This window comes from Biomphalaria glabrata, chromosome 13 (genome assembly GCF_947242115.1).
Source record: "Biomphalaria glabrata chromosome 13, xgBioGlab47.1, whole genome shotgun sequence".
In the NCBI taxonomy this organism is placed as follows: domain Eukaryota; kingdom Metazoa; phylum Mollusca; class Gastropoda; family Planorbidae; genus Biomphalaria; species Biomphalaria glabrata.
In genome coordinates, this window is record NC_074723.1 from 20,410,142 (window position 1) to 20,427,378 (window position 17,237).

At 36.3% G+C, this 17,237-nt stretch overlaps 1 protein-coding gene across 3 annotated transcripts in view; it reads right to left on the bottom strand.

The window, feature by feature from the left end:
- Nucleotides 1–291: 291 nt before the first annotated feature.
- LOC106073038 (D(5)-like dopamine receptor) overlaps nt 292–17,237 on the bottom strand; it is an 18,290-nt gene continuing 1,344 nt past the window's right edge. Inside the window, exons 2-4 of one of the 3 annotated variants that reach the window (XM_056007342.1) lie at nt 9,857–10,442; nt 7,583–8,745; nt 292–995 (exon numbers count right to left, since the gene is read on the bottom strand). In XM_056007342.1, the coding sequence (XP_055863317.1) occupies nt 7,594–8,652 (1,059 nt within the window). In that variant the 5' untranslated portion in view covers nt 8,653–8,745; nt 9,857–10,442 and the 3' untranslated portion in view covers nt 292–995; nt 7,583–7,593. Of the gene's footprint in view, nt 996–6,492; nt 8,746–9,856; nt 10,443–10,843; nt 10,965–17,237 lie in introns of those variants that run through there. The other 2 variants (XM_056007343.1, XM_013233511.2) reach the window with 2 other exon arrangements.

Genomic DNA, 17,237 nt, shown 5'->3' on the forward strand with positions numbered 1-17,237 from the left:
TTTAATCAAATATATGTAGGCCTAAAAGCAAATGTTTTAATTTGAAAAATGGATTTAAGTAGATTAACTATTTTGATTTGATAGCTTCATTCACACTATTTTTACATTGACACATTCGCTTTACTTATTACATTATTATTTCGTTTAGTTGTTTACAAAACACTCAGTGACTTTATCGACAGTAATGCGCAAATAAAGACCCGCGTGTCGCGGGTAACATATGTCTAGTATAAAATATTTAAGTAATACTGCAATTTTTGTTATTAAACCAAACATTTAAAAAAAAAAAAAGCAACCTTGAATAATAATTTGTCCGCCCCAAAACCGGCGGCCCTGGAAATAATTCACGTCTGTTGATTTTAATCATCTTATGAACATTTAAATAGATTGATAGCATAGATCTTTCTAGATTATGTATCTAAAAATTGCAAAATAATTATGAGACGAGAGTGATCACATTTTCGATGTTCAGATAGGTCTACTAGATCTAGATGTCAACATTAAATTATATGTTACATAGGTTAGGGTTGAAAAAAAAACAACACTTTTCTTCTTATAACTACTTTACACCCTTTTTTGTAAAATGTTCACGACATCACATGTCCAGTCTAGTTTACTAATTGGGCACTTCTTACATTAAAATATATTCATTATATGGTTAATGACAGTTTTTGTATAGACCTATCTCATAATAGCAGCACTCTGTCTTCCATTCTGTGGAACGTTTTAAAGAGATTCTTTTCTTTTCTGAACATGGCGAATACAATTGGTTGATTTCCCATCTGAGCCTGGTTTGTAGTATGCTATTTAATCCAGCACAGATTTTCTGTCAATTCAGACCTTAAGTCTTTTACTCATTAGGATTTCATTGGAGTCATGTAGCAGTGCGATCTATATTTAGAATAGATCATTTCTTTTCCTATGTTCTCTTTCTTGTTCCAGTCTGTTTCTTTTTTTCTCCCATTCTGTATATAGGTTCAACATTTTAAGCGTCACTGTGAAAATAAAAAAATACAATTAAAAAAATGTGAGTTTATGGTCACAAGAAACCCTGGTATCTACAACCCAACTTGGGCATTTTAAGAGCCTCAACCAGTAGCCTACACTATAAAACAAAATAGTCCTCCTCTTTTGTGTTATTAGATATACAGTTTGTAAACAATTATGACCATGTCTATCATGCGACAAAATAAGCACTACTGTATGTAAACACAAACTCAAAATCGGCCCCCGAAGTGTTCCACCCAGGCAGGTAAAAAGGCAGGTTGCAAAAATTTCAGAAAGAACATCAGAATGAAATTCTATCAAAGACAAATGACAGAGAAGAATGGAGAAAGAAGGTTGACAGATCTTGTGTGGTGCCACAGCAGACCAGCAGACTAAAGGATAGGTGAAAGTGAATGTGAAGTAAGATGTGAACCCGGCCTAACTGATGTCTTATAATGAATATCTAATTGATCTGATTGTTTTGTAAAGGGTCAATCTCTTATTTAAATCCTAAAAAAAATCCTTTAGCTTTAGTTAAGTGTTCTGCTCTCTAGCAACCACAGTACGCTGCAGTTCACGCGATAATATAAAAAACTAGTAATTAATTGTTGTTTGAAATTATGTGTAGCTTATATGTATATTAAATAGATTTTTTCTTTAAAAAAAAAAGTAAACATTTTTTGTGTGCAAATGAAATAGTTAGTATGACAGAACTTACTAAACGTAGCAATACAAATGTAAAAAAAATATTTTTTGACAAAAAAATCTAAAACCATTTGCATAAATGTGTTAAAAATATGGTAAATGGTCGACTGTCTTACTAAAGAGCCTACCGTGTTTGTTACTATTAATAGTGAATAGTTGTAGAAGTGGGTAAAAACAAAAATAGTAAAATAACCAATCCATCATAACACGGACAGTAAGACAACTTTATTTACTTCGAACTTCTTGTATGCGTCACAATTTTTTGTTGAAAAATCTGCCTGCATAAATAATATTTAAAATTAAATGGTTCACTTTCGGAAAAGAAAAAAATAGCCGTTGCATCAGAACTTCGAATGATCTAAAATATCATGATGTCCGATTTTCATTTTCTCTTCTAGTTTCTGAGATCTAAACGGGACGGTCAGACGAACAGACGGGCCACACAAAACTAGTAGCGTCTTTTCCCCTTTCGGGAGCCGCTAAAAAAGATCTTTCTAGAAATGTTACTACGCTTTTGTGTAAACATGCAAAATTGTTAGTTTGCACGCATATACACTAATACCCCCCCCCTCCAAAAAAAACAACAAAACAACAACACAAAACGACGCTAGATAAAGACACACAAACACACCTTTTGGATCAAGACAAAAATAGTAAAAGAAACCAATCCATCATAACACGGTCCAGAAAACAACTTTATTTACTTCGAGATTCTTGTATGCGTCACAAACATTTTTACTTGTTCTCGGATTTTACGTCACGCGAAGAAGGAAAAACGCTTCTGGTTGTATTTCACCTTTAGGTCACAGTTCTACGGACACGCTAAATTACACACACACAATAAATAAATTTAATAACAAAAGTGAAAATAGATTTTTATGACTTTTTAAATAATTGCTATTAGTATGCTGAAATCCAAGAAATCTGAATGTTTAATCTATGATTCTAATCTTATTTGGTAATTGAACAATATAGTCATCTAAAGCTTTTTAAAAAAATGTTAGTTTTGTCGTATAACTAAATTTCTATTTAGATCTTTTATACTAATTTTTTTAAAAAGAAATTCCTATAAATCAAATAAGAAAATAAAACTAAAATGTTATTTAACCTTGGTTAGGCCAATAATAGAATATGCGTCCTCCATTTGGAGAACTCTACTCAAGAAATCATTCAGAAACTTGAACAGACACAAAATAGAGCAGTGATATTCGTAACAAACGAATATTCACATTTGACTAGAGTAACACATTTAGTAAAATCACTAAATTTAGAAAGCTATCAGGATAAAAGATTCAAAATTAAAGTAGCAATTATACATAAAACACTGATCCATAATCTTCAAATACAAAAACAAAATTTAATAAAATACTCAGAAAGACACAAAGATAAAGGCACATTCCTCGTTCCATATACAAATTTATACAAATGCTCCTTCTTCCCTAGTGCTATTAAAGCATGGAATGGGTTGCCTGAGCCAGCCCGAAAAAAAACAACAGAGACTTGGCAGAAATTAGGTCATTGGTAAATATGCATGACTAAATGCATGACGCGTAGGACGTAATCATCTTCTTTTTTGAAGTAACGTCTGTATTATATATGATAAGAAGATTATTCAATCACAAAATTAAAAACATTTATTTTGTGTTTACAGAACCCAGATTGTGATTTTGTTTTTTCAAGAAGCCATTATTTTATAGCTATAGCAACTATTATTGACAGAAATCTTCTAAGCCAAAGAGGCTAACATCCATTCATTGTCCTCCGAGACACAAGGAGCCACACACATATATATATATAATTTTACTATAGGCCTAATGTGTAAATACTGAGAAACGACTAACTATTTGTAAAAAAAATTCAATGCGAAGGAAACAGAATCATACAGAAGTGTTCACGTTGTCGCTTGATAGACATGGTCATTTCTTTCCCAGCTCACGACGGGTTACCATAACATGCTAGTACCAGTTTAATATTTTTCCTTCTGAGGTCAATTATTGGTACTGGGTGAACGGGTGAATACAAAAGTATAAGAAATATAAATAGGAAATACGTTGAAAAGAGTTATCACGAGTGACTGCCAATGTTTTGAGTTTGAAGTTTGAACGTCTCAAATAGCAGAGTGTTTTTCTTTTCCTGACTGGCCAGTTATCGCTCGTTGTCTGTTCTCAGCGCTACACCGAATAGTGTGACAGGGTACTTGCACGTAACACGGATACTAATATGCTACGTAGATAGTAACAAGAGAAAAAAAATGATATTATTTGTATAAAATCAAGCAAGGCTTTTCATGTTGTTATTTTGTTATCAAATTTTGCTAAAATGAACAGACAAAAAAGTTTGTAAAGGAGGTGGGGCAGGTAAGGGAGGAGCAGGTAAGGGAGGAGCAGGTAAGGGAGGAGCAGGTATACTAAATTAATTTCTAGATTTTTGCAATTGAATCTTGACAACAGAGTGTTGTTGATGTAACATCGCTTCCATCATGTACATTGTCCTTGGTAAGTTTCAGTTTCAGTTGTTGGTCTGGGCTTGTGTGGTAATAATGGCAAAGGCTGCAACTATACAAAGTTTACTCCCAATGGTCTCCCAAGAACTTACAATTACGTTCACATAACTTTTTAAATAAAGTTACAGAGAAATAGTTCCGTTTCACTTCATGGTCAGCCGTCATTCAAGGCGTGAGGCCTGGGGCTGCACACTAGAATATCTCCACAGAATGCACAGCTGGTCAAATTTTTCATCCAATGTTTTCCTTAAGCATCTTCTTCAAGTTTCAAAACAGAAAATATGCAAATTACCTAGTGATAGAAAGACGTTGTCTTGAAGTTTAAAGGTTAAGAACGAGAACAGTGCTATTCGTATAACAAAGACCCAGATGTGACCTACTTTTTTCCCCAAGTTGTTACTATACAAAATGAAAAATTGAACTTAAAAAAAATCTAATCTCGATGCTATTATATCAAGTCATGCGTAACTTAATTAAAGCTAAAAATCTCTGCTCCAAGCGTTCAAAATTTTGTTTCGAATCGTGCAGAATTACACTTAATTCTCGTCCTCTCAAAAAACGTTTAAACCTACGTCTGCATTACTTTTCGAGGGACATCTTTCAAACCAGTCCCGCTGTTTCTTGGCTTGGTTAAGTTTTAATTTGTCTCATCTTTGTTTCATCAATCAGAAGGTTTTGATCATAGAGGTCAGAGAAGGAAAGTAAACATTCCGAAAGATGTTATAGGAAATTTAATCTCATGTGGAAATATAAAGACAGAGTAAGGGAACGCTTGGCCTTCAGCGAGTTTATTGAATAACGAGACTATATACTAATGGAATAACGAGGCTATATACCAATGGAATAACGAGGCTATATACCAACTGAATAACGAGGCTATATACCAATGGAATAACGAGGCTATATACCAACTGAATAACGAGGCTATATACCAACTGAATAACGAGGCTATATACCAATGGAATAACGAGGCTATATACCAACTGAATAACGAGGCTATATACCAACTGAATAACGAGGCTATATACCAATGGAATAACGAGGCTATATACCAATTGAATAACGAGGCTATATACCAACTGAATAACGAGGCTATATACTAATGGAATAAGGAGGCAATAAACCAATGGAATAACGAGGCTATATACCAATGGAATAACGAGACTATATACTAATGGAATAACGAGGCTATATACCAATGGAATAAAGAGACTATATACCAATGGAATAACGAGGCAATATACCAACTGAATAACGAGGCTATATACCAACTGAATAACGAGACAATATACCAATTGAAGAACGAGGCTATATACCAACTGAATAACGAGGCCTTATACCAACCGATTAAAGAGGCTATATACCAATGGAATAACGAGGCTATATACCAATAGAAAAACGAGACTATATACCAATGGAATAACGAGGCTACATACCAATGGAATAACGAGGCTATATACCAATGGAATAACGAGGCTATATACCAACTAAATAACGAGGCTATATACCAATTGAATAACGAGGCTATATACCAATGGAATCACGAGGCTATATACCAATGGAATAACGAGACTATATACTAATGGAATCACGAGGCTATATACCAATGGAATAACGAGGCTATATACTAATGGAATAACGAGGCTATATACTAATGGAATAACGAGGCTATATACCAATGGAATAATGAGACTATATACTAATGGAATAAAGAGGCTATATACTAATGGAATAAAGAGACTATATACTAAAGGAATAACAAGGCTATATACCAATGGAATAACGAGGCTATATACCAATGGAATAAAGAGACTATATACCACTTGAATAACGAGACTATAAACTAATGGAATAACGAGGCTATATACCAATTGAATAACGAGGCTATATACCAATTGAATAACGAGGTTATATACCAATTGAATAACGAGGCTATATACCAACTGAATAACGAGGCTATATACCAACAGAATAACGAGGCTATATACCAATTGAATAACGAGACAATATACCAATTGAATAACGAGGCTATATACTAACTGAATAACGAGGCTATATACCAACTGAATAACGAGGCTATATACCAACTGAATAACGAGGCTATATACCAATGGAATAACGAGGCTATATACCAATGGAATAACGAGGCTATATACCAATGGAATAACGAGGCTATATACCAATGAAATAACGAGACTATATACTAATGGAATAACGAGGCTATATACCAATGGAATAACGAGGCTATATACCAATGGAATAACGAGGCTATATACCAATGGAATAACGAGGCGAGTTGCATGATTATTGGAAGTGAAGGGCGCTATGGTCCAATCACTTTTGTGAACCAGCTGGGGAAAGGTGCTATCTTGGAGAGGTTTTCCGTGCTGCCTTTAGGCGCTCAGTAAACCTCGAGCCCCAATGATTGATAGTCAAGCCAAGCGTACTCTGCCACACATCTCTGTTACTAAGCAAGACAAAACTTAAAAAATACTTAAAAAAAAACAAAAAAAACACTTATATGAAGTGTAATTGTATCAATTAGTTTCGATCAATCATGGTAATTAAATCTATAATAAATCTAGACCAACAACAATAAAGCTGTGCGATTAGAATTATTTTTAACAATTCTTTTGTTTAGCGCTATTGTTCGAGATACCAATAAAAATAATTTATTACCGATTTTGATTAAATAATTGTTTAATTTTTAAAATTGATTCTTGTGTTGTCAGATGATCCAAGATTGGGTTTCGGAAAAATAACGTATACAAACCTTTTACCAAGCAGACAGACAGACAGACAGACAGACTGAGTTGATATAAGCTAATATTTTACTTAAATCCTTTTAATATACACTCCTCTCAAAGGATATATTACGAACACATTCGATTGGGACATAATAACTTATGATATCTCCTCGTGGCTTGGTACAGGGACATAATAACTTATGATATCTCCTCGTGGCTTGGTACAGAGACATAATAACTTTTGATATCTCCTCGTGGGTGGCTTGGTACAGGGACATTATAACTTATGATATCTCCTAGTGGCTTGGTACAGGGACATAATAACTTATGATATCTCCTAGTGGCTTGGTACAATGAGTTCTGGTGTTTCACGGTTCGAATCTAAGATGATAGTCGTCTGTAAAGAAAGAAAAGCCAGACCAGGCACTATTGAAACAGAACAAAATCAATCGCGCCATTTGTATGATCGGCTTTTCAAAGTGAAGATCGGACTTCACAGACCGGCTTTGAGTTCAGAGGGAAGGATTGTGTTTATCTTTGACCACAAAAGTTGAGGTTTTTATTAATAGGAATACACATTTCGTATGTCTTAAAATCAAGATATTGTTCAACAGTTTTTTTTTGTGTTAATTGTATTTACCTGTTTTTTTTTTAACTTGAAATATATGAAATATTTTGTATTCTAGTTTCCATGTCTAAGGCGGACCCCGTCGAAGTGCTACCTACGTGTCCAACACGAGAACCCCTCCAGCACCTTAGTCTGTATAAATGTTTCTTGATGACCTTCTTAAAGAGACGAATGCCAAGGGAATACACAAAAAAGTTCGAAAGGTGAAAGAAGGTCAGTAGAAGTAGACAGACCATGAGCCAGGTGCTGACCGATGACCCAAGACTTGTATTGACCGACGTGTAGGCCACAAAGTATGCGTAAGGGCTGACGAAGATGAAGAAGATACCGCATATGCTAATGAGCAATTTGATGGACTTCCAGTTTTCCGCGTGGACGGATGAAATCTTAGGGACTGACCCCCGAGTTCCTTTTTTGGGAGCTTGGACGGAGAGATGTTTCACTTTGGAGAGCTTCTTCAGATGGTGCAATGTGATGACGCAGATGTGAGTGTATATTGCCACCAGCACAATGCAGCATGCTGTGTGGATGGCCGGGTTGACGTAGGCCAGGGAGATGATAAAGTAGGATTTTGTGGAGAAAAGGTCGTTCCTGCCGAAGGAAAGGTAAGGGATGTTCACGGCCAGGGAGACTGTCCAAGTAGCTGCGATGCTGAGGACTACCGTTCTAGTGGTCACATATCTCTGGTAAAGAAAAGGCTGCGTGATGTAGAGCCAGCGCTCCACGGAGACCAGGAGCAGGTTTCCGTTGCTCCCATGAATCTGAATCCCCCAGGCAAAGGTTGTGGCCATCTGAAACGCAACGTTGTCCACGCTAAGCTGAACAAAGTATCGGATGATGGTGACTACAGTCAGGCTAATCATGAAGCCGGCGTAAAGGATGTCGCTGATTGAAAGGGAAACGATGAAGGCGTTGGTCCGGGTGCGTAACTCTGCCGTCGTGACCATCACGATGACCGTGATGATGTTCGTTACGAGGGTGACCACCAGCGCTGTAAGAAACAAACAGGTCAGGATGAAATACAGGCTAGTCAAAGAATTGTTGGCTGTAGAGTATTGACCATACGCCGTTGTATTGTTCATGATTTTTGTTTTCTTGTTTTTAACTCGAATAGTTGAATCCTGCCTTCATTATGTGAGATAATGTCTAGTTGATATTATGGGAGGACATGGTCACTGTGAAAAACAATATTTATATATGAGTAATTTTCATAATGATATAACAGGTTTCTTTCATGTATTAACTTTTTCACTTTTTCTTATATCATGGGACAGACGTTTTCCTTTCTGCGAAGTTTGGTCATTCAGTCTCGTAATTCTTCTTCTTCTTCTCTCTATCTCTCTCTCTCTCTTTCTCTCAGTTTCATTTTCTTGCACTCCATTACACTTTCTCCAACTCAGGACCGGCCTTAAGCCGATTTGACCGATTGCTCTAATTGGGCCTCGCGCCTGGCAAAGGCCCCGAAATTTACATTTAAGATATCACTATTAGTCATGGCTATTGTCACAGGCTTTTATAATAGATGTAGGCGGTTAATATATCCAGTGTATCTTACAAATATCGTAACTTTAATTAACCCACTTGCGCCTATTGTGTTCGAGCTGCTTCCTATGTATGATGTATTTATAAACATTGATATAACGATCTATGGAATAGTAATAGTTATAGTTAGAAAAAATAATAGAATTGGGGCCTTGCAAGTATCCAATAAATTGGGCTCCACAATTTATAAAGCCGGCCCTGCTCTCCAACTCATTTTTCATTTCTCTCCTTTTCTGTCTCCTCCTTCCCACTTATTCATTTCTCTCTCTCTCTCTCATTCTCTTGTCTTAGTTCTCTCTCTCTCATTCTCTTGTCTTAGTTCTCTCTCTCATTCTCTTGTCTTAGTTCTCTCTTTCTCATTCTCTTGTCTTATCTCTCTCTCATTCTCTTGTCTTTGTTCTCTCTCTCATTCTCTTGTCTTAGTTCTCTCTCTCATTCTCTTGTCTTAGTTCTCTCTTTCTCATTCTCTTGTCTTAGCTCTCTCTCTCTCTCTCATTCTCTTTTCTTAGTTCTCTATCTCTCTCATTCTCTTGTCTTAGTTCTAAAAATAATAACGACAAAAAAAGTTGAGTTCCTATTTGTCCCAACAGTTGAAATCAATCATCCAATAGAATGGAGTTGTTTTTTAAATACTTGTACTAATTACATTTGACTATATTTCTGCTCTACCCCCAACCAAAAGTATCATAAAAGCAATTAAATTATTTTTTAAAAATGTGATGATGATGAAAACCAATGACTTACCGTAATTTATATGCCATCCTTGTGTTACTTGGGGAGCTAACTTGATCAGGTGCTCACAAGATGGGGACTACATTTTAGAATTTATCATTATCACGACAACCTCAATAGTTTAGTCAAAAACAAATATTTCTTTTGACAACTTTCCGACAGAGGCGCTATATCGAATGTCAGTCATCGAACTCCGTTGTTTGAATCGATTTTGTTGTAGATTTGGTTGTGTTCCTAGAACTAATTCAACGCTAATCACTGCTCACGTGAACACAAATTGTTCGTGCTGCTGTAAAATTAATCACGACCAGAGGAATTCTGCACACTGAGTGGCTCAGCACCACAGTTTGAAATGAGCGGATGGAGATCTCGCTGCCATGTTCATCGGTAATAACTATGACTCTCCATACAGCGAGACTTTTCTAATGTAATCTATCTCCCTTGAATGAAAAGTACATTATAGTTATCTGTCTCTGTGAATGGCTTTTCATTAAGTTTTTCCTTTTTATTTGTAGATTGTCGTTGAACTTGTAGCTTTGGGATTTAAAAAAAAAGCAGTCTAATTATCTTCTTTTATGTTCATTCATTCTAGGAACATCTAAAGAAAGAAAAAAATAGATCTATATTAGGCAATGTCACGAAATAGAAAGAATAAAATTAGAACCATCAAATTTGTAACCAAAACTAATTTAAAATAATAAAAAGAAAAAACAACTTTCAGATTATATAATAAATAACAAGAGGTTAAATAAAACGTTGGGTGAGTTTAGTCTGAGTTGAAGTCAAAGTCACACACTCAAAGCTTTTGTTCTATTTTTACTTTTTTGTTCGTTTTTAATTTATTATTTTAACCTTTGCTTGAAGCGCGGTGGCTGAGTGGTAAGGCGTTTGGCTTCCGAACCTAAGGGTCCCGGGTTTGAATCCTGGAGGGCCACAGAAACAGATGATCTTTACATCATTTTCCTTATAGAAATATGGTGTTATAAAAAGCATATTTACTTTTTTACAAAGCTTCTATCAACTCAATCTGTCTGTCTGTCTGGTTAGAGATTTCTACACGTTTTTTCTCCCACACCCAATCTCAGATGAAGTAGAAATTTCGCAGAATTATTTCTTGTACCTGACAAAACCAAAATCATAAAAAAAAAAATTAATTAACTATTATTCATTTATTATTATGTTTGGTATCGAACAAGGGAAAGAAATCGTACTTAACAGATGTGGTGGTATTCGTTGAATTAGTTCCCCCTGAGGAGGTTTGAGCCTTGAGCTAACAAGTTTTTTTTGATGCATTTCAAAAGCGATCACGGTAGCACCTTCAGCTTTCTTCGCTCTCCCCTTCCCCTATTCCCAACTGGTTCAGACAAATAATAGGGCCATAGAGCAAAACGTAAAGTATGAACGTAGTAAAAATCTTTCTAAATATACATCAAGAAAATTAACAATTCTGGTCTAATTGGTTTACTAAATGATTGATTGTTTGATTGATTTTTGTGTTGTTATCAACCGAGCACTGCCTTGTAAGCAAAATTTGTTGACGATTGGGTGAGTAGAAGTAATTTAAATTTGTTTATATTTTCTATATATTCTTAAAAAAATTTAATCAATTACGACTAAGTGATTAACTATTTAGTTGATTTTTTTTTAAAATTGATTCACGATTTGTCATCGATCATGACCTTGTATGTCAACATTGATGACGATTAAATGTGAAGAAGTGATCACAAATCCAGTTTAAAAAATCTTGACCCTAACTTCCAGAGAGCCACAGATCGAATACATAGAAACATAAAAATGAAATCATTTCCTGTTGTCAACAGCGGACACATTGTACTAAACATTCACATTTTGTCATTGACAAATAAAGAAAAATAAAATCACCTAATTGGGATCGAACCCACAAAACTGGCATTATTAGCTCGATTCTTTGTCAACTCAGCTAACTTGACAACGATGTGTTAAATATTTGCTTGAAATCGGATCGAATAGGATCTGTTCAATTCAGATCTAATCGGATAGAATCGGATCTGATCTGATTTAGTGAAATTTTAGGTGAAATAAATGATTGTCTTTTTTTTTTCTTTTATTGCACACATTCCATATGTCCACGACGCATGCGCATTTGTGCTTCCAAGCTTCCAACTTATGACAACTAGTAGCAGAAATTAAAACAAAAAAAAGTAAATAAGCACAGCAGAATATTTACTTGGCTATAGCGTCGGCGACATCGATAGATTATCTCAAAGCATGTTCTAATTTTTCATTTCACAAGGTTTGAAACCTTCAATCTTTTTCTAGGACTATTTGTTAGGTACATCTTTTTTTTAACGACGGTTAACGAGGGTGTCATGTGGCCAGCAAAATAACTAAACACATTACTTTCCCCAACCTATTTGTCAGGTACCCATTAGAGTTAGGTGGACTCAGGGGCGCCCTTAAAATTCCGAAATAAAAAATCTCACTCTTCACCGAGATTCAAACCAGGCGCGACACTTAAACTTCCTTTTACCCTAATAATTGTTTTCTCACTCTAAAAGAAAAAAAAGGGGGGGGGGATTTGCTGACGGGGTTTGAAGATATTTTTTTCGATGGAAAAACTCGGTTGTATTTGCAATGTAGTTAGGGCCTTTATGTCACATTTGGGTATTTACAAGGAAAGGAATTATTCAAAAGTTTCATATATATTAGACATTAATTGTGTGTGTAACCATCCATACCTTTGCTGTTAATACAAAGCTTATACCAACTTACTCCTTCTCATGCTCAGTGCGCTATGATCCAATCAGTCTTGTGGTCCGCTATGATCCAATCACTCTTGTGGTCCGCTATGATCCAATCACTCTTGTGGTCCGCTATGATCCAATCCCTCTTGTGGTCCGCTATGATCCAATTCCTCTTGTGGTCCGCTATGATCCAATCACTTGTGGTCCGCTATGATCCAATCACTCTTGTGGTCCGCTATGATCCAATCACTCTTGTGGTCCACTATGATCCAATCACTCTTGTGGTCCGCTATGACCCAATCACTCTTGTGGTCCGCTATGATCCAATCACTCTTGTGGTCCGCTATGATCCAATCTCTCTTGTGGTCCGCTATGATCCATTTACCCTTGTGGTCAGCTATGATCCAATCATTCTTGTGGTCCGCTATGATCCAATCCCTCTTGTGGTCCGCTATGATCCAATCCCTCTTGTGGTCCGCTATGATCCAATCACTCTTGTGGTCCGCTATGATCCAATCACTTGTGGTCCGCTATGATCCAATCACTCTTGTGGTCCGCTATGATCCAATCCCTCTTGTGGTCCGCTATGATCCAATCACTCTTGTGTTCCAGTTTAGTGGAGGAGGGCATCTGTGAGAAGATTTCCGTGCTGCCTTTTCAAAAGCTTAGCAGCTGGAGTCTGAATTCAAACTTGAGGTCTCGCGCCTCCACTTTTGTTTGTAAAATGTTTTACATGTTTCGGATGTTCCTTCAGAGTTGAAGATAGTTTACTTCCTAGTCCAAACCTCCCGCAGGACGACGGGGGATGGGAGCGGGCAGGATTTGAACCCTCGACCATCGATAAATCCGAACGATAGTCCAGCGCGCAAACCGCACGACCAGGCAGCCATCCTGGTGGCCTCCACGATGGAAGGCCAACGTCTTTAGCCACACGACTATTCAAGTACTTATAAAAATTGAAGTTTTGGTAGTCTATTGTTTAAAATTTTTATGAACGGCATAACTTTCAACACAAGGATTATCTCCTCTTAGCTTAGTTTATTTAATAACGACAAATTGATTAACTGATTGGTTAATTTTTAAAATTAATTTTTGTCATCGACAATGTGCAAAGTTTCAAGTTGATATGAGAATGGGGAGTGGGAGAAATAATATGTAAAATATTCCACCCAGACAAAGTTGATATAAGTTTGGCAAAAAATTCTGCTATGGGTCCGATAATTGTGTCCGCGTCATCCCCATTAATGCTATTTAAAAAAAGAAGTGGGTGTAGTGCACGCCTCTTAAAGTAAAGTTTCCCCTTTCAGACCTTGGAATCTCTAGGGAAGATGATGTTAAGGTCATCAGTCTCTTTGGCAAACGGTTGACGAGCAGGGTGTCATGTGGCCAGCACAGCGACCAACCGCCTTTACTTTCTCAAACTAAAGTCAGGTACCCATTAGAGTCGGGTGGACTAAAAATTTAAGCCGCCTAGCCAAATTATACTTAGGATGTATGGTACATTGACACAAAGCGCATTATTAAGAAAGACTACAGTTCGTATCACGACTCATGTTCAGTTCTGTTTAGTCAGCGCAAAAGGGCAAGACGAAAACTTTCTTCCTTATCCCCCCTCCCCCCCTACACGTCCACAGTATAGATTGGACCAAAGCTCATTGAGCATGCAGAGGCGTAGCGAAGGTCAGGGGAGGGAGGGGGACCCCCTAAACAAGTGTTTTTTTTTACATTAAATATTAAATATTATGCAGAGGACCCCCAAAGACGCCAAGCCGCCCCCCCCCGGGCCCCCAAATGATGGCGAATTCCTAGCTACATCACTGTAGTGTACTGCATGCTATAGTAAGAAAGACACGCTATGCAAAAGCATTTAAAAAGATAATCCATTTCTATAACATGCTACACTTTACTACATTGCGCTCAAGCCATAGATATGGACTGCTTCAGTAGCTTTTTTTTCATATGGGCAAACACTCTGTTGTCTTTCATTGGGGCAAATACTCTGTTGTTTTTCATTGGGGCAAATACTCTGTTGTCTTTCATAAGGGCAAATACTTTTTTTTTTCATAGGGGCAAATAATCTGTTGTCTTTCATAGGGACAAATACTCTGTTGTCTTTCATTGGGGCAGATACTCTGTTGTCTTTTATTGTGGCAAATACTCTGTTGTCTTTCATTGGGGCAAATACTCTTTTGTCTTTTTAGAAAGTCATATTTTTTTCTAAAACATCCGCAGTTTTCTTCACGTAATGATTGATGATCTTGATTATTGGTTTATTATACATCCTTATACCAAACAAAGTGGCTATATATAGAATGTAGTCCGGTCATTTATTTCTCAGACATTATCCCAGACAGTTAATCGTCTGGTCACTTTATTTCACGGCATTTAACCCTTGTCACTTAATAGCTTGGGTAAATTAATCCTCAGACATTTGATGATTATGATTAGATGAAATGAATAGAGAAGACGAATTGGAGCGTCGTGCGTAGGGATAGAGGGATAGGGTCAGATATTAATAACCTACTAACTCGTATCTACCGCGGAAGAATGCGGTGTGCACGATAGAACCCTAGTTTATTAGGATGCGTTAGGACGCAAGCAGAAGCTTTTTTTAAAAAACCTTCATTTAATTAAGAAGATCTCGTCATGTCTCGTTGAAGACGAGAACGAGAACCGAATTGTATCTGTTATGGAGTGTGTGTCTGTTTCAATGGTGACGGTGAGAAGTTGTCTACCAGCAGCTTGGTGCTATAAGTCAACGACAGTCAACAACAACATCTCATGTAAAGAATTTTTGAAACGAAGGTGCTGAGAGTCCTACTTAATAAGCCCCTGCCCGGGGAAACGAGTAGGCCTATTTTAATATCTTTCTTATAATCTAAAGGTATCAAAATTATATAGATCTATATATTTAAAAGGACATTAAGTTATTTATTTATTTATTAGTAGGCCTATTAGGCCTTAAATTTATTTTTATTCAAAGTAACCCCTCTTATGATCTGTTAATCATAATTCTCTGTTTGTTTTAATGTATCTAAATTTGATGAAATGGTATTCTATAAATATGCTTTCAAGTTACTCTTTACTGGGTCTCGTGTGTGTGCGTTTATAACATCCTAATTTAATAATAAGCAAAATTAATTTCACTAAATTTTACAGTTTATTTATATCAATCGCTCGTGGCGTTAATCTAATGCAGTTCTTCTCAAACTATATCTAATACTAATTCGGCTCTCAAAGACAGAGAAAAATACTGGGACTCGCCACAGTTCGATAATGGCGATCTAATTATCGTAAATATGCAGCTTCCTTTTTTTAAAAATTCAACAGCAGTCAATCACTACTGATTGTCTTTTTTTTATAGCCATTTTAGCTGTAAATTCATAATCTAATTTGTCAAGTGGTTTGACTGTAATAAATATTTTATGGACTGTAGGTAACTAGAAATAGAGGCCAGCAACGAAGAATATCTTAAAAAAAAACGTGATTTTCTCATTGGAAAACAAAATGTATCAAAAACATATTCGGTCTTGACATTTTCCTTCTTAAGATTAGGGACAAACTCCACTCAAGAAATATTAAGTTTACTTACAAGGCCTCTAGGTGAATGAAACAAGAGCCAATATCGGCCTTCTTCTCATCCCTTAATGTTATTAGTAGCGTAGCTATAGTGTGTGTGTGTGTGGGGGTATTGGGGGGGGGAGAATTTGAAAATCCACCTTTGGCCCTCACTTGAGGGGGGGGGGGCGAATTGAGTGTTCGATTTTTTTTACATTAAATACTACCCCATATCTTATGTCATGATGCAGGGGGCTTAAAGATCTCAAGATATTCGGGCCCCTAAATGATGGCCTATTCCTAGCTACGCCACTGGTTATTAGGCTTAGATTCTTTGAGCGATGAAAAAGCAAAAATGTGGCAATTCATTGATACGTTGGAATTGAGCGAGGAAAACTTACAAGCACTATATAATTGTTGGTTGAGATTTGTAGGAAGAGTGTTCTAATATTTTATTTCAGTTAACGCTTTTGTTTTTAAATTTTCCTCTAGGCAGTCTATTATACATTCTCTGTGGCTGTTTGATGAGGTGCTGTGGCTAGAGATGGGAAACGAACCAAACCCGAACTGAACGAGACGAACTCGAATCTCACCTACGACTGAACCGAACTTGATCGGTACGCACGCACCGAACTGTCCTTACCTTAACCGAACAAAAAATCAAGATTTGCAATTTGCACATCCATAAAATACATTTCATGTAATGTAATATAATATAATATAATATAATATAATATAAGAATAATTATTGCCCTATAAGTAAGTGTATTTGATTAGTTTTTTCTAAAACTGTAGTAGCTGTAAAAGCGATGACAACTGAAATTCTTAAAAATCCTCTTCCTAAGACTATAGAACGTGTTATTATAAAGCTCTCTTGTAGCAATCATGTTAAAATTAATTGTACAGGTGACAATTTGAAATTGGTTGTTGAAGGCTCCTAAGTCCAATGGTGCTGATTTAGTTCACGTTCTGATCAAGACTTCAAAGAAGTGGTGTGATGCTTCAAGTATTGTGGAATAAATCAGGAACTAGAACACTCTCTTAAAACAGATTGTTGCTACTCAATAGAATAATCAATTTTTTTGTGTGCAATCGTCATTTCCAAACAGACA